Below are 23,818 nucleotides of genomic sequence, written 5' to 3'. Positions count from 1 at the left end.
TGAAGGGTGCTCGGCAGGAATTAGAAGTGCATATTCAGGAAATGTTAACATGTCTTAAGGCTAGTTCTGGTTGGATAGAGATGGAAAATAGGCATAGCGCAAAGTTTTTAATGCAGATGAGATAGAATTTAATTTTACAATGTGACCAAAAAAATAACTTTTTTCTAAAAAAGCAAATACTGCTACATGACAAAAAAAATCAAACACAGAATGATGAAAAAAATTTAAACTGCCTAGGGCTCTAAAAATATTACCAAGAATGCTTATCTTATTTCATGGATGCCCAGTTCTTTACGTGTTTTTGATTCACTGACGAATTTGTCACCAATGTTGAATATTTTTTTAAATAAAAAAATCACCTAAGAAAGGCAGTGTTATTAATGAGCGCTACAGAGCGCTAACTCATCCTCAGAATCCAAGGGACGACGAAATATTTGCTGAATTGTTCTCAACCTTCTGTTGCCACAAACGTGACTTAGGTCGACCATTTCTGAAATTCTATAGACAAGAAATATGAAGCATTGTGGGCACAAAAAAAATTCCTCAACTATGGAAAAATATTGGAACAAACTTAATGACGCAATTTTGGTTGATGACGTCAGTGACAACGACCAAACTTAGATAGTTTAAAGTTGGGTTAAAAAAGTGCCAGGTGTGAAGATATAAATAGTGCAAAGAAGTAAATATTGTATGAAAATAAAAGAGCTCAAAGCGGTCAGTTTAAATTAAGACTAGTACCGCTATTTTTATTTTCAAAAGCTACACACATATTATCTCCGTCCTATATTTTTAAGGATAAATAGAAACAAATTACCTAACAATTCTTTTAAAAGTTTACGGTTTTTATTAGCGGTTACCTTAGATCACTATGATTTTAAAATATCTAAATTCAGATTAGAAATATTTTGCATTTTCTGACATCATATACTTAGGGCGTCATTGAATTTTTGACGTAAAACTAAAATTATTTTGCGATTACGTTTTTGTGACAATTTTAGAAACGTTCAAAACTATGAATGGATGGTCCTTCTTAAAAAAAAAGGCGAAGTAACTTAAATCATCATTATCAGTGGTGATTTAGGCCTTTGATAGTCTATTCCATTTACTACCTGCGTACCTACCGGTTGCACAATTAGTTGCTATTTTTAATCATGTTTATTCTTCTTCTTCTTTAAGTGCCGTTTCCCACTCGGAGGTTGGATATCATCATCACTATATTTACTCTATACGGCTGCTCTGAAGAGTTTTATTGAACTACATCTAAACCAATCCCTTAAATTTTTCAACCATGATACTCTCCTTCTTCCTATTATTCCTCCTCTTATCTTTCGTTTTCTTCTGTGCCCATGCTACTCTAAGCATCCTTCTGTAACACCACATTTCAAATTACTGTAGCTTATTTATGTGTTATTGCTTCAGTGTCCAGCTTTCAAGTCTGTATTGTAGTATCGAAAACAAGTGGTATCTCAGAGCTCTTACTCTCAGTTGTAATCCAAGGTCTTTATTGCAGAGAATTGTTTTCATTTTTGCAAACCCATTTCTTGCTATTTTTATCCTGACCCTTGTTTCTATTGTTTGATCGTTATTTTCTTAAACCCCGGTACGCAGGTATTTGTATTTTTCAACACTTTCTATCCCAAATATTTGTTTCCTTTGCTATTATTTTGTATTTAGTCTTTTTTTATATTTATTCTTTCTTCTTCGTCTTCCTATTTATAAGCAATTCTGCTAGTTCATTGGCGAATTAATACCTCGATAGAAGGTTGTCATACCATCCTTTACGCGGTCGTCCGATACTTCTTCTGTCGTATCTCTTGCTATTTTGACGACACAGGTCTTCCTCATTCTGCTTATGTGGTTATTCCATTCTTTTTTCTATTTAGCGTACATTCGTTTATACACTGTAAGTTTAATGTCTTCACTTCTCTTTCGATCTCAGCGTATTTCCTGTAATTCTTCTCAGTACTCTCATCTCTGCCGTTTAAAGTAGCCTTTGTGTTGTGGCTGTGTCGGGGTCTTGTTCTTACACTGTGTAAGACCAATATTTACGACTAAGTCTTACTTTGACAAATGCTTTTTCAAAATCAACGTAACAAACACGCACATCCATATCCATGCATCTTTAAGCTATCACATCAAAAGCAAATAACGCCTCTCTGGTTCCTAGTCCGTTTCTGAATCCAAACCGACTATCATCTATTCCTTCTTACAATTCTTTATTTATACGATCATGTATTATGTTCAAGAATAATATTTGTTTCTAGTGACGGGATCAGATGTCCTGCCAATTGTAGGTCGGATTTATTTCATTGCAGTAATATCTTCTCCAGCGGCCTTGTGCTTGTGTGTGTTATGTATATTTTCTGACAACTCTAATAAACGATAGAAGATATCAGTAAAGGAGACCAAACTCCCTTCGGTTATAGTCAAAATATTAAGGTGACAAATATTTATTCTTCTGAAGTTAACCATAATTTCAGTTTAAAATACTTTTATTTTGACGTTTCGATCTCCACTTCGGAGATCGTTCTCAAAATACAAATTATTTTGTTTTGTTATTTGGAAATACATACAACAAATTCTTCTAATATTGATTCAGATATTATATATTTTAAAGTAGATACTTTAAAATGATATTTTCAACATTTTTGAGGAGCATTCCTAAGACGATTTTATTGGAAGATAATCAATTACATGAAATTAACTTTAACTTGAGAGTATCCGTCAGGAATATCATAGCACGTGATTTATCTACAAAATGACAATCACACCCAATCACGGCAGTAAAATTCTCCCGTTACTAATTCCAGTGTAAATCATAAAGAAAAACTGGGAAAAAACTCATGATACTACCCCGACATGGTAAGTAATTATTTTTACATGTATGTGACAAATTCTTTATAGTTTATATTTAAAACATAAATTATGTATTCTCGATATTTTATTCCTAAAAAAATTATCCTATTATTTACTCCTAAAAAAAATAGAAAAACACCCAAGAGAGTATTAAAAATTGGTACATGGAATGTTAGGAGTATGTATGATCCAGGCAAAATGCATAATATAATACAAGAAATGCAAAGATTAAATGTCGACATTCTAGGCATTAGTGAAGCAAGATGGCCAAATTCTGGCAGTTTTTTGACAACAAATGGCATGGTATATTACTCCGGAAACAGTAGTACCCAACACAGACACGGCGTAGCAGTTTTCGTATCTAAGTCTATGATGCAGTCGGTCATTAATTTTACTCCAGTATCAGATCGGCTCTTATTTCTGCAATTACAAACAAACACAAGTAAACTAAATATCATACAGATCTATGCACCTACTGCAGATAAATCCGAGGACGAAATTGAACAATTCTACGAAGAAATCAATCAAGTATTAAAATCGACGAAACCACGAGACATTACCGTAATTCTAGGTGATTTTAACTCAAAAATTGGTAAAGGAAAAAGTGGAAAACATGTAGGAGAATACGGACTCGGTAAAAGAAATGAACGAGGTGACAGACTACTTCAATTCTGCCAGGAGAATAACATGATTGCATCTAATACATTCTTCAACTTACCAAAGAGAAGACTTTATACGTGGAAATCACCCCAGGACAATGGCGAAAGAATAATTCGAAACCAGATTGATTTTTTACTGATAAACGAACGATACAGAAACTCCTTAAAATCCGTTAAAGCTTACCCAGGCGCAGATGTCTTTTCAGACCATAACCCTCTAATAGCGCAAATGAGTATTAAACTAAAAAGATTGGAGCAGAAAAGAAGAGCAAATCAGATAGACGTCAGTCATTTATGTAACCTGGAGGTAAAGGAGAAACTGCAAAAATGTATTAATAATAATTTCAAAATACTTCATGAAAAAGAAACATCTCAGCCAACGAACAACATAGATAAAAAATGGCAAAACGTAAAAATGGCGATAACAGGTCCTATGAAGAAAATTCTGACTAAAGAAAAACCAAAAATAAAGCAAAGGTGGATGACTGATAAGATCCTTCTTCTCATGGACAATCGGAGAATAATGAAAGGAAAAAACGAACAAAGGTATAAACAAATACAGAAAGAAATCAAAATAGAAATCAGAATAGCAAAAGAAGATTTTTATAAAAGAAAATATGAAGAAATAGAGCAATTGCAGGCAAAACATGATATTTTTAATGTACATAAAAAAGTGAAAGAACTTACAGGTACACAAAAACGTAAGCAGCCAAATACCCTGTACAATGTCAACGGAAACATAATAACAGAACTAGAAGAACAGTTGAAGACATGGAAAAACTATATTGAAGAACTCTTTGCAGATGATAGACAACAATCTGAGCTAAGTAACATACAAGGAGACGAAGGTCCAGAAATAACGGAAGAAGAAGTAATGTACGCACTAAAAAGAATGAAAAATGGTAAAGCCCCAGGTCCAGATGAAATACCAACGGAAATCCTTAAACTAATAGAAAAAGACTCGATTCACATTTTGGTTAAACTTTTCAATAGCATTTATACATCAGGAAAAATACCACAAGAATGGCTTTTATCCACCTTTTTTACTATACCAAAAAAGATAAATGCCAAACAATGCAGTGATTACCGTACAATCAGTCTGATGAGCCATGTACTGAAAATATTTCTGAAAATTATACACTCTAGAGTACACAGAAAACTGGAAATGGACATCAATAATACCCAGTTTGGATTCCGAAATGGACTTGGAACAAGAGAGGCGTTGTTTGCACTGAACGTTATGTCTCAAAGATGTCTTGACATAAATCAAGATGTATTCATGTGTTTCATAGATTACAACAAGGCCTTTGATAAAGTGCGGCATGATCACCTAATCAGACTCCTGACAGAAAAGAATTTAGATAAACGAGACATCCGACTAATAGCAAATATGTACTACAATCAGAAAGCAGTAGTGAGAGTAGAGAATAATACCACTGAAGAAATCGAAATAAAGCGAGGTGTGAGACAAGGGTGTATACTGTCACCAACCCTGTTTAATCTCTATTCCGAAGACGTAATGAATAGAACACTCTCTGAGCAATCCGTAGGTATTAAAATAAATGGTGTTAGATTAAACAATCTGAGATTTGCCGACGACACCGTTCTAATCGCAGAAACACTTGAAGAGCTACAGACATTGGTGAATAAGATAGCAGACTACAGCGAAGAATATGGACTATCTTTGAACATAAGGAAAACTAAATTTATGGTAATATCGAAATCAACACAAAATGTCCAAAATTTATATTTACACAATGAAATTATCGATCGAGTTAACAAATACAAATATTTAGGCACTTTTATAAATGAAGACAACGATAGCTCAGCAGAAATCAAAATAAGAATAGAAAAAGCCAGATCTATATTCACTAAAATGAAGAGAGTGTTCTGCGGAAGAGATTTGAGCCTTGAAATGAAACTTCGCCTGATGAGATGTTACGTACTTTCTGTGCTGTTCTACGGAATGGAGTCATGGACGTTGAAAAAGATTGATACCAAAAAATTAGAGGCATTTGAACTGTGGATGTATCGCAGAATCCTGAGAATATCATGGACCGAGAGAGTCACAAATGTCGAGGTCTTGAGAAGAATGAATAAAGAAAAGGAAGTCATATTTACGATCAAAAAACGAAAACTGCAATACTTGGGACACATTACAAGAGGCGAAAGATATGAACTGCTTCGAATAATTATGCAAGGGAAAATAGCAGGAAAAAGGTCCATAGGAAGAAGACGAAACTTCTGGCTAAAGAATCTACGGGAATGGTATAGCTGTAGCAGCAACGAATTGTTTCGGTCAGTAGTTTCGAAAATACGTATAGCCCTGATGATCGCCAACCTTCGGAACGAAGATGGCACTTGAAGAAGAAGATATTTTATTGACTTACAATAGTGGTATTTTCGTTTTATTGATTTCTTCATGTATTATTGGTATCCAGATCCTACTACATTCCTTTATGATTTACAATCGAATTACCAACGAGAGAATTTAAAAATTTGAGATAATTGATAAAATATGTTATTAGGTGAAGTTATCAGTCATAATCATTAAAATGAACAAAAGTCTATTAAATTAGAAAGCTAAATTTCTGTTATAGTGAGAATTGCGAGATTTAGGTAAAATAAATTGTTTTAAACGGTAATTGTAATAAGCTTATAAAAATATACTTATCGGTTTTTATTCAAATAGTATCAACATGTTTTCGCCTGTCCGAATTTGAGTGCAAATCTTCGCTGCTGAGCCTTCGTCCACATCGATAACAATATCCATGACTACATAAATTAGTGACTCTTTTAATATTAACTGACGTTCAGTTGCGATAACTGTGTCAGTTATTGTTTGCATTAAATGTTTGAAAAAAATCGTCCGATAGCTGCTGTAGTGACTAAAATGTAAAGTCTACATTTCTGGTTCCCACATATGACTTCAAAGCTGCCCAAACCATTTCAATAGGGTACAAATCTGGAGTGTGGTGTCTAAATAGATCATGTCCTTGTGCTCGTATAATTTTATCGATTGCTTATTTTACATAACGAGGTTTATCCAATTTTAATATGTTATACAGATACAGATCAGGTCTCAACATGGAAGCAGAATATTGAATATTTTTTCTCGAAGCCATTCCCACATAATACATTTCTTCGATGAAGATGTGGGACATTTATCTTCCTGTATGGTGTATTATCCAACACTATTAAACTATTTGGAGCCAAGTCACCAAAAAGTTGTTCTTCAACCATTTTTTAAAATTTGTAAAATTCATGTCATTATGTAGTCTCCAGATTCTGACGTCGACTTTCACCTCAAATAAGATCCAGTAACACAACCTTTTTCATTTCCTGCAAACGTTGCCCTTTTGACGCGGGTTTTCTAAGTCCACTATTGCTTGTATCATACCAATATTTCTTTGAAATATGACTTGATAATATTTAAGTCTTATCAGAACACTATAAATTTATTTGCTTCTCATGCTTCCTTAATGTCCCTCAGGTATTGCAGCCTTAAATTTCTAATTTCATGTTTCTCTATCAACAGTTTTTTATTGTCGATTTTTTTTTCAGTGAAACCTAAGTTTGTGAAATTCCCTTCTTACACTTTCTCTAACTCCTGCATAATTCATTTCGTTTAAACATTTCTGATCAATTTTTTAATCGTGAGCACTTGTTGATAATATATCTTGGTCACCTGTATCTAGCAGTATTTTTAATAACTTTTTTGTCGTTTATTAGGTGTGGAGAATCCAAAGATTTTTCCATTTTCAACCTTACGACCTCCTTTAGCGATTTTCTTGACTCTGGATAAACTGACATCTATAAACATTTAATATTATATAAAATTTTTCCTCTTATTCGATTATTTAAGATCTTTATATAAGAGCACCTTTTTTATATTTGACTTATATGAAAAAAATTGTAATCTAAGTTTGCAAAACAGTAATATATTTTTTTAATATACATATATAATCAATTGTATTTTAAATAACTCAATAAGAGGAGCATTTCCTTCTGCTTCCTGTTGAGTAAATTTTAAAACAGACTATATGATTTAACAAGCTTCTACAAACGGCTTCAAAACTCTACAAACGACTATTTCACGAATTACGAAGTTATCTGGCAACGTTGAAACCCGACTAAAATTAGTGCCTAATGTTAAGTAAATGGATGTTAAAACTTCTCTCACTTTCATAGAATTGAATACTCCACTCCTCGATTTATCGGATTGAATGACCTTGAAGGTTTCAGCTATTTGTGTCCAGCTATACTTTAAAATGTATAATATATGCCTGCATTGTTAATATAAATAAGGCAGATAAAATTAAATTATTAGAAATAATGTTTTGTATTACCTAGTAAGAAAACAAAATAATTTGTTTAATTTGGATTTTGAGAACAATTTCATAAGTGGAAATAGAAAAATTAAAATAATCATATTTTAAACTGAAATTGTCCTTAACTCCCATTAAAGACAATGAAAAATATGTATTCATTAATAAATATCACAAGATATCGTCGCCTCAAAGCGACAGTAGGATATGTCAAAAAATGTAGTTTCGAGAAAAACGCAATTGAAATTTTTACGAAACTTCATTACTTGAATAACTTTTTTATGTTTGAATGGATTTACATGAAATTTTGTTTGAGTATATAACTTTACAGGCCTTACATAAATATTTATAGTAATTCATAAAAAAGTGAAAAATAATTGGAAAAAAAGTTAGTTGTCCTACTGTTGCTCTCAAAGATAATCTGTTTTTTAACGATATCCGTAAATTTCTGTTATATAAACTTATATTGCACTAAAGTTTTGTTTAAAATTTTACACATTTCAATACAAAAAACAAACAATTTTGTTGTTCAAACATGTTATTACATAAATAATAACATGAACGTACCTATTTTCCAAAATATAATAAACAAACAAAATGAAAAAATAATCAAAATCAGTAATGGTAATATGTAATGGTAAATAGTAATGGAATTTATCATGAATTTAACTTACCTTTTTCCTGTGCTTTATAAATTCCAGATAACAACTCAGAATCGGTGTTATTTTGTTCGTTAAATACACTAAATACTGACTTCTAGATACCCATAATTTGTACAATTTAAATTGGCCGAATTACTTATTTTTACTCTTTAACATACACCTTTTAACATCAATGTAGTAGAACTATTGTTTAAGATTACTTAAGATAAAATTGTGACCGCAATCTGGATAGTATAAACAAAGACGTAATCGCAACTCAGCAATAAGTACATGGCAACAGTAGGATATGTGCGTAAGATAACTTAGTGTTGCATTAATATTGATGACCAAAATGTGTGAACGACAAAATATAATGGTATGATATGTATGTTGTCTTAGTGTTGCATTATAAAATTTGAGCTAAAAGGAATTAAGCTACACAAGGATATGTAATATTATGAAAAAAGTATATCACTTTTTATTTATCCTAGTGTTCCACTCAACAGAAGGGTTTATTTGGAATCATTTGACATGAATATCACAAGAGTCATTTTTTTACATATCCTACTGTTGCTTTGAGGCGACGATATGTACTTATCGGTTAGTTAATTTTTATTTGATAAATTCAACTTACCTGAACATTTTTATCAATATGTTGCTGACAGGCTTGTATGTAAGTTTCGTTTGTATCGGAGGGAAGTTTAACCATTTTCGGTTTACTAATGTGACACCCCATTACATTTCCTAGCCTACACATTAAATCTCCAAAGTCATATGCATACTTTCTGTCTCGGTCTGTATGAAAAACTATCCAATTGTACATATCAACTGGTCCCGTCACCTACAAAATAAATTTGAAAAGCTAAGAAATGCGTAAGTGCTTCAAAGTGGTGTATACATTTGCTGCCCAGGTATACAGTTATATCATAAATAAACCTATTATAAAAAGAGGTCAGTAGGTTATCAAGAAGAAGAGATGAATAAGAGATGAAAAACTGCTGCAGAAAAGTAGTAAGGTTTGCTCAGGTACCTGAGTACCTGTAGAAGTGCCCAGAGATGGCACATCCACAATCCAATACACGGAAGAATCAAACTAAAAGAGAGTGAGAGGGGGGAGAGAGAAGAGAGAGAGGAAAGAGAGGGGGGAGAGAGGAGAGAGAGGGGGAGAGAAAGAGTATCACAATAATGTATAGATTGAACATAAATACTTGGAAATGGTACATAAAACAAAAGAACATGAAATAAACGACGAACTAAAAAATCTTAAGATCATATACCTGAAACAAAAACGAAACTTCGAAGAATAAAACATTTGGACGATTACACAATTATATCCAGTGGAGTAAATCAAATCGAAAGATCACAGTGGTGTAGCTATATTAACGCAAAAGAAGGGGATACCTAGAAGAGAGTGCTACTCATACATAAATGAACAACTATAGTATAACTTCAAAATTGTAGACACTAAATTCCAAGAAATGGTGATGCCTAGTTATTATTAGTCTGCCAGCGGGTACAAAAATGTTTTGTGAGAGTTAGAGGTAACGATAATTGCATTGGAGAATTTTTAAAAATTATATTTATGTACTATTCTTTCCCTAGCTCTAAGAAATCTCGCGCTCTCTAAGCAAACATGTGGAATCGACTGTAAGGCAACTAACTAATTTAGATACCGAATTATATGAGGTAACAAAACGACAAAGTATGCACCCAGTATGTTCAAATTAAACACAATAATCATTTTTTTCAAAATCAATTTATCAGAATCAGTGAGTGAAATTATTGCATTAATTACAAATTTTGTAACTAATGCAATATCCCTGGAATGTCAAATGATTCAACATTAGATACTTTAGACTGCTTCTTTAAAATTCCAAACGCCATTGTTTATATGGTTTTCGTTACGTTGTTTATCAAAACCTGGTTTATTGATAACGACTTTAATATTGCTATTACTGATGTACATTGAAAAACACCACTACTATATTATATGCGACCTGGGTTAACCCGTTTTTACAGCGTTCTGACAAATATCGAAGGTAAAAATAGTGTAGTGATTTGTTCAAAGCGTCTACGAGAAGTTTTCACAGGTTTCTAAAACAATTCAAACAAAGTGAAGGATACGTATGTTGAAAAGTTATTCTTTCTTTTTCCGAAATGAAATTCCAATCTTCAAGAAAGTCGCAGCCGAAATAAATTTTGACGATTTGGCACCCAAAATATCACGACTTCTATTATTGCGAACATTAAGGCATATAAACATTAATACACTTCTCCAAGAAATTAACGCACCACTTCAATAATTCAATTTTATTTGTAAACAGGCAAAGATTAAAAAATAAAACTTCACCAGATTTACTCTACATTTTATTAGTAATTATAACAATTTGTCTAATCATCAGAACATGTTGAAGTACAGGAGAAAAAAAAATAAAAAGGAAAATTCTAAAAAAATAATGATAACAAAAGTAAACTAAAATATGAAAAAAGTCTTAATAACAAGTGTTTCCACCTCTAGTACGTATAACAGCCTCACATCGTTGGCCCATACTTAAAATTAATTGCCGTATTTCATTTTGGTCTAGTTCTCTCCAAATCTGGATCAGCCTCTCTCCCACTTCCTGTAAGTTGTTTGGTTGGATCGGTGTCGCTTTTAATCGCCTACCAAGGATATCCCAGAGATTTTCAATCGGATTTAAATCCGGACTATGTGCTAGCCATTCCATAGTATTAATTTCTACCTATTCTAGATAATTTCTGACGATATGTGCAGCGTGAGGTCTGGCATTATCTTGCATTAGTAAGAAATTTTCACCGATATAAGGAGCGAATGGTAATATATATTGCTCCAGGATCTCCAATATGTACGTTTCAGCTGTAACAGTTTCATTTTCTATGACCACTAGATCCGTAGGTGCGGTCAAAAAAATACCACCCCACACAATAACGGATCCTCCACCAAAAATCTGGTGTGTGAGAAGTTACACTGAGCATATCGTTCGATGGGTGGTCGCAACACACGAACACGTCTGTCGTTATTGCACAAACAAAATCGGGATTCATCAGTAAATAGCACTTGTTCCCAGTCAGCCTCTAACCAATTAACGTCTTCTCTGGCAAAATGTAGTCTCCCCCTTCGATGCTCTGCAGTTAATAGAGGACCCCGGACGGCAATCCTAGGTGTTAAGTTGTATTCCCTAAGTGGCTGGCGAACAGTTTCAGTACTAATTTGTATAGCATGTACGTCTCGAAGCTGAATTTGTAGACTTCGTTGTGTTACAAAACATTGTCGAAGAGCAGAAATTCTTAAAAAACGATCTTGAATACGGGTAGTTACCCGGTTTCGTTCTTGCCCTGGTCTAGGTGTAGGATCCCCTGTTTCGAGGAATCTTTCTAACACCCGTGAGACGGATATGTGGGACACATTAAACCGACAACCAATTCTCCGGTAACTCCAACCTTCTTCCGACAGTATCAATGCCTGGGCACATTCATCTTGGGTTAAATTACGTGATTGACGCTCCCTAATAAACACAATTAACAATAATCAACAATCAAACAGTAGCCGAATAAAATTCGTTGAACACTTGGAAATTAGTATATTTATAGAATAAGTACATTTTTTGCTTCTTTTTGTTTTGTTGCAAAAAAACTCTAGCGATAAAACACAGTCAATAAATGTAGAGTGTACGAATAGCATATACAAGGGGCTTGCAAAATATAACATTACAATGGAAATTTTTATTAACGCTAATAAAATATTTTAATATTTCAAAGTGGTGCGTTAATTTCTTGGAGAAGTGTATATAAAAAAAAATAGGAATTGTATTATTACAGAAAGAGAAGTTATTGATTTTGTGAAGGAGACATTACCTAAAAAAATTCAAGACTATCGTCGTGAAGGAATAAAAATCTAGGTCTAGTCTAAAAACCATTTAGACAAAATTTAGTTAAGCAAAGGTGTGACAAGATTTTAAAGTTGGAAACTATCGACAATGAACGCTGTATCATAAGAAACAGAAAAATGCGATCCTGAAGATAATCTACCCATTGCCGATTGGTTTCAAAATTTATCACAATCAGAATTCGAGACAAGTGAAAAAGGATTAAATTCTTGTTTCGGAGGGACCGAAGAAACAGAGTAAATTATGACAGATGAAGAAATATGTGAAGCAGTGAACTACAAGTTGCACAAATGAAACGTCAATTAGGGATTACTTAAAACTAAGTACGTATTTAGTTAAAGGTGAGATATGTTAGTTATAAAAAAAATTGTAGATCATGAACACAAATACATAAGTTGTACCTATTCCCTTTATGAAATGCTATATTTTATTTATTATGAATTTTTCTATACAATTTAGTAATCATAACATTCCAATAATCTGGCACCTTCTGGTTTCTAATAGTGCAATAGTGCCGGATTAGTGGGATTCTTCTGTACATAGTTAATTTAGTAAGGTTTTTGAAGAGTTAAATGATTTGTTTATTTAAAAAAACTAGTTAAGAAATTTACCTGATTTTCTCCCGACGGTCGCGTCCAATCAGCGTTATTGTTCGTTTGGAACTGTTGATTCTGTCCGAAATAAATTATTTCATTGTCTAATTTTCGACCACCCACGTTTAAGGTATCGTTTGCAATTCTCAGTCCCCAATCGGCTAAAATTTGTTTAGCTTCTTCGTTCTTATTTATATTCTCCAGATATTTTCTTAATGCAGCTATCCTCTGGTTTGGCGTCACTCGCGTAAATTGGGCGACATCTTTCATAACCTGTTTAAAATTACAAACAAAATTATAAAATAATATATTATTCGCTTTATCATCTAAAGATATAAGGTAAAATTTTTAGTTTAATTATACAGCTAGACTAACTTAGTTTTCGAAATTACTCTTCAACTAGGAACATATAGTATTATCTTTAAATTACTTACAAAATCGAAATAAATGAGGTTTTCATAATCCTAATAGCTAATCTTACAATTCAAAACTCCCCTACGCGCGTGAAAGTGAAAATTGTTTCGTTGGCAAAAGATTTTTTTAAAAAGGTTACTACTTTCTGTTATTTATTATTTACAGTTCAATTAGTAAAATTAAATAGCAGAGGAAGATCATTTGATCGCGGATAAAATGACAATACTTTAGATTTTCCCTTTCCAGGATTCGTTAAATAGAAAAGTGGATTACCTGAACACTGACCAAATATGGCATTTGATCATTCTTATATTTGGCCATTCTTTGACGAAGTGTTAGGTTTAAACTGTGGTTACAGAATATATGTGGTCAAACTAACAATATATAGAACGCTGTGCTGACATATAAGTCAGAAACATCTGCAACCATGGACCATCTCCAAAACAGAGGCAAATCGTCTGCTCATCTTCGAAAGGAAAATACTACTCAGAATAATAGGTACAATCTGTGAGAATGGTATTTGGAGAAGGCGATATAATTTCGAATTGTATGAGAAGTATAAAGAAATAGTTAATGGTAGAGATGTAATATCTTTCATAAAAATAGGTAAGCTTAGATTGGCTGGACATGTGTCAAGAGCAAACGAAAATTACCCATCCAGACAAACCCTATTAGCGGACCAGTAGGAAATAGGAGTAGAGGTGTAGACCAAGAGTGAGATGGAAGGATGATGTGGACTAGGGCTGTAGCACCAGTGATGATGATGTGATTACAGTTGAATGATTTCATTTTTAGAAACGTAGGTCTGTAATGTAGCATCCCAGATATTTAAAGTGAGTAACTCTCTCAATGTTTTGTTGATATATCTGTAGGAAAGTACTGTCGTGAGGGTGGCGGCTAAATATAAATTTTGTCTTTGGAAGCATTCATTTTTAGACTCGTTACTCTTCATGTCGTTTTTAGACGATCCAATAACTCTTGAAGGCCCTGAAATATATCCTATAAAATAACAATGTTGTTAGCGTACCTAAGATTATTAATAAATTCACTATTTATTTTCACTCACTCACACCGAGTCTTTTCAATCTTGCAAAGCCTGTTTGAAAATTATATCCTTCTTTTTCTTCTTCCTACTTTATAGGCAAAATGCCTGTTTTACTTCGGTTTTTAGCCTCAATCGACGTCTGACCATCTTTTCCTCGGTCGTCCCAATGATCTTCCATTTGGCGATTTGTCTCTTGCTATTCGTACTATTCTATTTTCTGCCATTCTTTCGATGTGTTGATTCCATTCCACTTTTCTTCTTTTGGTCCACGCGTTTATTTCCTCTATACCACATCTCGCTCGTATTTCCTCACTTCTTACTCTGTCTCTTAGAGTTTGGTTTGTTATTTTTCGTAAGACTTTCATTTCTGTTGTTTCCAGTAGTCTTTGTGTTTTCGCAGTATCTGCTCTTGTTTCCGCTGTGTACGTCATTATCGGTCTTATTGTTGATTTATATATCCTGGTTTTCGTTTCCGTTGTAAGGTATTTGTTTCTCCAGATTGTGTTGTTGAGACATCCTGCTGCTCTGTTTGCCATATTCACTTGTTTTTGTACTTCTTCCACTTTTCCGTAGTTTGACAGTTTTATTCCCAAGTATTCAGTTTCCATCACTTGTTCTATTATTTTGTTATTTACGACTAGTTTACATCGTCTCGGTTCCGCTGATATCACTATCGCTTTAGTCTTCTCTGTTGAGATCTCCATGTTGTATATGAGTGCCGTATCTTCGAATTCTTTAATTAATCTTTGTAGGTTATCTTCATTTTCGGCTGTTATTATGGCGTCGTAGGGGTAGCATATTATCCTTATTTCCTTTTCTCCCGTTCTATATCCTCTTCTTTTTTTAACTTTCTTTATGATTTCATCCATTATCAGATTAAATATTAATGGGCTCAGCGAATCTCCTTGTCTAATACCTGTTTCATATTTGATAGGTTGCGATAGTTTTCCTTTACATTTTACCATAGCTATGTTATCTTTATATATATTCTCAATGGTTTTTACTAAATCCAGTGATATTCCCTTTTCATATAATAAATGTATGGCGTCCCGAATTCTCACTATATCAAACGCTTTCTTCAAATCTATCAGACACATATATGCTGGTTTGTTGTATTCCAGCGACTTTTCTTTTATTTGTCTTATTACAAAAACTGCATCCGTGCATGATCTTCCTGTCCGAAATCCTTGCTGTTCCTCTTGCAGAGATATTCGTTAGTTTATTTTTGTCGCTATTATTCTTGTTGTCTGTTTTTGTTTTTCTTACCATTTGATGAGTTTCAGTTCTTATTCTTTTATATTCTTCATATGATTCATTCGTTTTTTCTGACTTATATGAAAATTATATCCGAGTAGATATTAAATAACAGCAGAGATAGAATACATCCCTGTCTGACTCCTCTTTGAATGTAATATTCGTCGGTTAATCTCCCATCGACTGGTATGATTGCTTTCTGTGTCCAAAAGAAGTTTTCTATGATACGTAGGTCTATACCATAAATACCTCTGGTTCTTAATATATGTTCAAAAGCGTTCCATGCTGTACCCTATCGAAAGCTTTTTCGCAATCGATGAAAGCCACATAAATACCTCTACGTTGCTCACGGCGTTTTTTATGAAATTTAAATTGAATTTCATAATTTTATTTTGAAACAGTGTCCAATTTGACACCCTGTATATTTATAAATAATAAAACTGCAAACATTTTGTTTAGTACAAATCGTTTTAAATATTTTTTTATTTTGATGAAACTTTCTTTGTTCTTTTCTGTTTTTTTAACTACTTTCTACACATAAATTTAACAGTTAAGATATTTAGCTTTAAATGTATAGTGTATTATGACTTTGATTATTATTGTATAGTGTGTCATGAAAATTTTAGTTGACAGTAATCAGTTCTTAAAAATGTAAGTCTGTCTATCGGTGTATAATTTATGTGAATTGGGAACTGTCAGCTAGAATTTCCATGGCACGTTATACAATATTAATCAAAATCATAATACATTTAATCTATACATTAAAAGCTAAATATCTCAATAACTGTTTCTAGGCATAGAAAGTTGTTAAAAAAATTTAAGGAACAATTAAAGCTCTTTAGAAAGATGAGAAATTTGTAAGTTCACGTTTTGAATCAACTTGTATATCAAACATTATTTTATCTATAAAGTTTCAATATTAATAATATTGAAATTATTAATTATTAATAGACAATATTAAAAAAATTGTACTAAACAAAATGTTTGCAATTTTATTACTAATAAAGATACAGGCCGTGAAATCGGACACTGTTCTAAGATAAAATTAGTCATATCTCGTAAAACACTTGGTATTAGGTCACATAATCAAATATTGAGAGAGTTCTCAAGAACAGTTCTAACGAAATCCGCAATAATATAAAGGGCATGTTTAAAATAATGAAGTCAACTTCCGGTATAACAGCAACTGGTAGAAGCCTCTAAATATTTTAGAATAATTGGGCATACCCCAAAACCCCATATCCTAAATTTTCAGATATTCACTAAACAACTTTCTCTAAAACGTCTAATTGAAACTCCCAAAGAATCGCCCTGTATAATGGGTATAATGGCGGCTATTATAATAAACTAGTGATTTTGTCCGTCGCCATGCGACAGGGGATCCAATCAATTGTCATCTACATGCACTCAATAAATTTTTAAAATAAACTTCTTGCATGAAAATGAAGTAAATATAAACTAACACAAAGCTTTAAATTATTTTGCTTAATAAATCTTACCTTAAAATTACAGCAACCAATATTTTTGGCAATTTTGCCAAAAAATGAATCGTATTAATTAAACGTATCGTTTCAAAAACAAAATATGATCACTATGATCATAGCAATTAAGGCCGATATGATCATAGCGATTAATGCGATACCTGATTGTGCGTCGACAGACTACACATAACGCGAAAATATTAATGAATCCACAATATATATTTGTTATATACTTAAAAAAAATACCTTAAAATCACTCCTCATGTTATCTGTGAGTCCGGTAAGATGCGTAATTTCGGGAATGAGGCAAACCACTCTTTCAACTTTCTGTTCCGTTCCCTGTACCGGTACCTCTTTTTTGTTAATTAACAAGGGTTGATCGTAGTCTGATATAGTAATATTATATTGATTTTTATAATATTCGACATAAGATATATTGTTTCCGTCCCTTGTAGGAAAAGTATTCTGTGGAGTTTGATCCCAAACAATATCGTCGACAATGTAGTTTTTATTGTTGTATTTGGTAAAAACACAGCATCCAATTATATATTCACTGGCCACTTTTTGGTAGGTTTGAATATCTCGATGTTGGGACCTGAAAGTATAATGTAGATTTTTTTATAATCAAATTTTTATCACATTTTATGGTTTGCAATACATTATCGAAACATATCTACAATATATGTTTAGTTTAGTTCATTTGGTATATGTTACATAAGGAGCTTGGTAAAATAACAAATGTCTATTTCATGCGTTTAGTGAAAAATGAGATTAACATGTTCCTTTTCGCCCCAGTTTTAACACATGGCAGATAAATTTTATTAAATGCATTTGGCACTTGACGTAAACTTATAGGTGCGCTCGGCCAGTCTATGAATCCCTTTATTACATCTTAAATATACAGATTTGGAAATTTTTTTACGAAACATAGGATTTTTAATACAATAACTCAGATTCCCTAATTTGCAATTAACCAGTGTAAATTTCAATATAACGTCGCGATGTTTTATAACTAATTTATTTGTTCCACTGGATTGCATCTCCTTTGCGGTTTGTAGTAGCGTATGTGGCATACGGATAGTGTTGTTTCGTCTACCAATTTTTCCTGAAATTCCGTTTGGGATATTCGTAATTCTGTATTTTTGTGCAGATAATAATAATGTTTTATGAACATCAATTTTGTTTGTGTTTATTAGGTATTATTTGAACTGTTAAATTTATACTTTAGTACATTAATTATTCCAAGTATTATTTACAATTTCAAATTTAACAGGGTGTACATAATATACCGAGATCTACCGATTTCTGCCGGATATATCTACCGATTTGCCAATAGCTCCACGGAAAATCACTGGCCTAGCAAACACGATTGCTTCTCTTTCTCATTATAATGCCACATGCTAAAAATAAATTAGTGTTTATAACCATGTATACAAAAGAAAAAAGGTACAAATTTTAAAATGTTTTTTTGTGGGTAACTCGTACCGTGGCATTATAAATTTATTTACATGTGCATATGGAGATAGGCCAATCCCGACACAATCAACTATTAGTCGTATTTTTAAAAAAATTGAATTTGGTTTTGTATACAAAACTGTCGAAAATAGGAAAATTGATGTTTGTAGTGTTGCTGAAACTAGTAATCTTTGTTCAAGCAAAACCATTGCTGAACAAATTGGCATAAATAATACAACTCTCAGGAAAATTTTGAAACGAAACGGTTACCGTTGTTTTAAAGTTTCTACTACTCAAGAGTTATTAGCCGAGGATAATTTCAAACGCATGGAATTTTGTGAGCTCATGATATATAAACAAAATGAAAATGAATATTTTTTTAAAAACGTTTTGTTTACCTAGGATTTGACATTTTCATTACATCGAAAACATAATTATTCCGACGTACGAGATTGGCCTCGGCATAATAAATACTTTAGTATTCCAGTATGAACACAATATCCCCAAAAACTTGTTTGGATAGGTATTTTGGGGGACTATGTCGTCGGTCCATTTTTTATTGATGGAAATTTAACGGACAATAAATATTTAGAATTGTTGCAAAATCAATGTATTCCGCCAGTTCAATTACTTCCTGTCAACTTTGATGATATTTGGTTTCGTCAAGACGGCTGTCCTGCTCACAATACACGTGCAGTTCAAAATTATTTAAAAACCATTTTTGGACATAAATTAATTTCTTCTCGTGGTACGATCAAGTGGCCTCCCAGATCACCAGACTTATCCACAAATGATTTTTTCTTTGGGGATATTTGAAAGCAAGGGTTTATCGACATGGCTTTAAAAGAGCACGGAATTTAACGTTATGGATGGGGAAAATAATTCATCTTTGTGAGAGCAATAGACCGGAACTGTTAAGGAATATGAGAGTATCTCTGTACAACAGATTCCGTTTTTGCTCTGCAGAAAGAGGTGGAATATTTGAACCTCTATTACGTTAAATTTTTGTTTTTGAATATTTATTATTTTATTTTTGAATTTCCTTTTTATTTTTAGAAATCTACTTTTTTTTCAAGCCATTTTGGCAATAAAACAACAATTTTTTTAGTTAAATAATATTTTTAATTCCATATCTACGTAAAAATGTACGTTTTTTGGCGAATTCACATGCACTCAACAAGTTGTGTCTCGTTTTAACACTTGCCTGGCGGCATCGCCAAATGGATTGACCATGATCGTTTGCGAAGGTACGGTAGTAGGATATCGACTGGAGAGGGACTCCAGTCGAACAAATGAATTAATTATAAAACATCGCGACGTTGTATTCAAATTTACACTGGTTAATTGCAAATCAGGGGATCTGACTTATTGTATTAAAACTCCTATGTTCCGTAAAAAAATTTCCAAATTTGTATATTTTATACAACAAAAATTATAAAAAAATTAACACAATTTTATTAGCATAAATCAAAAACCAAAGATAAAAAACATGTATGGTAGTAAAAATATTTATCTAACTGATAACCTATATTCATCAATGCATTATTAATTATGTTATTAAATGTTCAAAATGTTGCCGATTATAAGATACAGTCATATAAGGTTGATAAAGGACTGTCGAAGGTCTTGTAGCATTTCAGGTCCAACGTATACAAATTTTCATATTATCCAGTTTTGTGGGATCGTCGTTGTATACTATATTCTTGATGTATCAAAAAAAATAGTCCCGTGGAGTTAATACTGGAGATCTTTGAGACTATTCCACAGTACCGCCATATCCGATCCAACTTTGGCTGATTTAGCACACGTCTAATATTTATTGTACGATGTGGTGGTGCTCCGTCATGTTGAAACCACATGTTTCGCCTAGTTCCCAAAGCCAGTTAAAAATAGTCTGTTAAAACCTATGATACTGATTGCCAGTAACCGTTCGGTCGAAGGAGTAAGGTCCAGTAACATATTTATGATTAAACAATGCCTCCCCAAACAGTCAACGACTACCCTGGTCCGACACGGAACCATCGAGCAAAAAGACAAAAGAGGGAATGTAAAGGTAGTGGGGCAAAAATATTGTTAGACAGAAAGTGCCATTTTGAGAGGACACATTAAACAAGGAAAGAGAGACTCTTTCCTTGTTTAAGAAATCAAATTTAGTTGGGTTATGTTATTACTGATGTCTGATTATTTGTCCCAACTGTCACATGAAAGATTATTTGTATTTTCTATTGAAGTTTTTTAACAATTTTTTCACATTTTAGACTATTATTGTTATTATTTAATTAAAACTTTATTGTGTTCTAGTGTTAAAATAGGTATTTTAAGTGTATTATGTATTAATATTATGTAATATTAATATTATGTAATATAACAAATAAATAGATAAATTAGAACCCCTCCACCACTGTATGATTATTGTGAAGTGTCATGAAATTTTAATTTGGCGCATTCGCATTTCCGGATATGTCAGCCATCAGAGGCCACTTTTTTGGTCTCCTTTTCATTACGATTAGATTCCCTCTTTTGTCTTTTTGCTCGATGGACGGAACTCAAAATAGAAAAAGATTTTTATCGAGTAATAATGATAATTATGTCTGTTAACAAACATATTGCGATAAAATGTCCGATTCGCCAAAAAATAAAATATTTTCCAAAAAATTTATGTTTTATCGTAACACTTCTTCCGACCATATGCGATAGAATAGAAAAAAATTCCTTCTTTGAAAATCAGTTTTATTTAATTCCCGATGCCACTGAATTTAAAATGGGAGAAATTTGATTTTCTTTATAGCTCTTTGAAATATCGTTGCACTTAACTCTGTATTATTGCTCAACTGGAGCGTAATTATTTGTGGATCTTATATTACATGTAACATAACTCAAAATTCATTTTCATTCGTTAAAATCCCATATTGTATTAATTATTTTAAATATTGAACACTGTCCGAAGGAACGAAACGGTTTAAAAGTTTTTATACAAATGTCATGTCCACCAAAACTTAGGTTGAAAAATTCATATTTAAAATATAAAAATTTGTTACAAAAAATGCAACTACAACAATATCACAAGCTTTTGTAACACAACTACAATATAAACTATTTATTTTAATAAATATTTGGACATATCCATTTAAAGTTTCTTTAATTCAATTTAAAGCACACTTTACACGTTATCAAAATATAGGTGGGTAGTTGGATTAAAAAGTTATTTAACTGATCTTACTCGTAATTACAATTTAACTAACTATACATTTAGTAAAGGGAAGCGATCATAAATTCATTTATTTGCTAAAAATTACTAGGGTAGGTTTTAAAATTAGTTGTTTATTTAATTTAATAATTAATTTATGGGTATTGATTACGTTTATTAGTATGATAAGTACTATTTATATATTATTAGTATGAACATTTATTCATTCAACTAATTTTTACTATATACGTTTTGATTTTAATCTTTGATATTTTAATGTACAGTGTTGTTAAAAAGTCCTGCATCACCTTACCAAATACATGAAAATAGAAGTTTAAGGCATTTACCTTAAATATTTTTTAACCATTTACTATCTACATCAAACAAGCACTTAAACACAATATTGAATATTGATATAATTGAAACACAGCAAAAATTTTGATTAATAAAAAAAATGTAGTTCGGAAATTTTTTTATTCAATATTACAAAACTTGGGCTATTTACATTGTTTTTAATAACTAGTTCACATCTTTTGGCATAGAATTTATTAATTTTTGCAGTTCTTCCATGGAAATACAGTGATGCCAAGCGTGGATTAGAGATTCGATTATTTTCGTTTTATTTGTGGGTTTGCTTTTGGAAACGATGTTTCATATCCTTTGCCACAAATTCTCGATGGGATTGAGGTCCGGGGATTGCGCTGGCCAGTCTATCCTATCAATTTCATTACTCTCCATCCAAGCTTTAACCAATTTTGCTCTATGGCAAGGAACATTATCATCCTGAAAAATAAATTTTTCTTCGCCAAACAGGTCTTTTCCCCTACGCAGCATCTTATTCTGTCGTACCTCAATGTATTTGGTAGCATTCATCATCCCAGAGACAACGTGTAAGCAACCAACTCCTTGAGCGGACATGCAACCCCATATCATAACGGAGGTTGGATGTTTAATTGTGGGAAGAACCCATTTTGGAGAAAATTCTTCACCAGGAAATCTTCTGACTTAGGCATTTCCAGCATGATTATTAATATTGAAAGTGGATTCATCACTAAACAGTACACTCTGCCACTGCTCTGCTGTCCAGATTCGATGTTCCTTGGACCATTTCAAACGGTGCAATCTTTGCTTTTCTGAAAGCAGTGGTTCCCTCCGTGTCTTACATCCTCTAAGTCCAAAACTAAGCAGTCTTTTTCTCATAGTGGAAGTGCACACGCTTACACCTGTAGATTTAGACCACAGCTTCGTCAATTGGATGGAATTAAGGCTTCTGTCTGCCAGACTTGTTCTTCTTAACGCAGCGTCATCCCAAACAGAAGTTTTCTTTGGTCGGCCAGTAAGCGATCTGTGGTCGATTTTCCTTGTTCAGCATACTTCTTAATGACACTAATTACTGTAGATTGATTATAGTTGCTATTTCGCGACTAGATTTGTCGTTTTTATGGTGAAAAATAATTTCAAAAAGCTTTTCGTCCGATAATTTTGTTTGTTTGGTCTGGGATGACATTTCGACCTTTTTATCAAAAATCCAAGAGCGAATAAATGTGTTAGGGTAACTACAGTGTTTATACAGTCAAAGTATGTGGCAAATTTGCCAATAAGATTCAATTTAATACTCCTTTAACGACTTAATAAATCACCTCATAATTTTCTCGGATTATGGGAAATCCCTTTTTAATCTTTTCTGTAGAATTGTGAGCTAGTAATAAAAAAAAACATTAGAAAGTATACCGATAATGCTAATTACAAGCACAAACTTAAAATGAATTAGCGAAAATATACAAAAAACTTGTGTTAAACCTCAAAAATTATAAGGCGCTTAGGTGATGCAGGACTTTTTGACACCACTGTATGTTTCATATTATCGTATGTTATATTATCATTCATATAATTTTTGTTTTTCATAAAACATATAATTGTCTTTGTTGTTACAAAAAAATGTTTAATAAAAAATCTGCAAATCATAAAATCTATAGTTCTTTTTTAAATGTCTACAAAAC

The 23,818-nt window shown here is 32.4% G+C and overlaps 1 protein-coding gene across 1 annotated transcript in view; it reads right to left on the bottom strand.

The window, feature by feature from the left end:
• The window catches only part of LOC140431447 (piwi-like protein Ago3), a 79,322-nt gene that overhangs the window by 19,365 nt on the left and 36,139 nt on the right, over positions 1 to 23,818 (bottom strand). The window contains exons 4-6 of the mRNA XM_072519378.1: positions 17,423 to 17,771; positions 13,001 to 13,255; positions 9,119 to 9,325 (exon numbers count right to left, since the gene is read on the bottom strand). Coding sequence (XP_072375479.1) covers positions 9,119 to 9,325; positions 13,001 to 13,255; positions 17,423 to 17,771 — 811 coding nt within the window. The remainder of the gene's footprint in view (positions 1 to 9,118; positions 9,326 to 13,000; positions 13,256 to 17,422; positions 17,772 to 23,818) is intronic.

The sequence above is a fragment of the Diabrotica undecimpunctata genome, chromosome 1 (genome assembly GCF_040954645.1).
Source record: "Diabrotica undecimpunctata isolate CICGRU chromosome 1, icDiaUnde3, whole genome shotgun sequence".
In the NCBI taxonomy this organism is placed as follows: domain Eukaryota; kingdom Metazoa; phylum Arthropoda; class Insecta; order Coleoptera; family Chrysomelidae; genus Diabrotica; species Diabrotica undecimpunctata.
The sequence above is the reverse complement of the archived record's forward strand: the minus strand, read 5'-3'. Positions and strand labels throughout refer to the sequence as shown.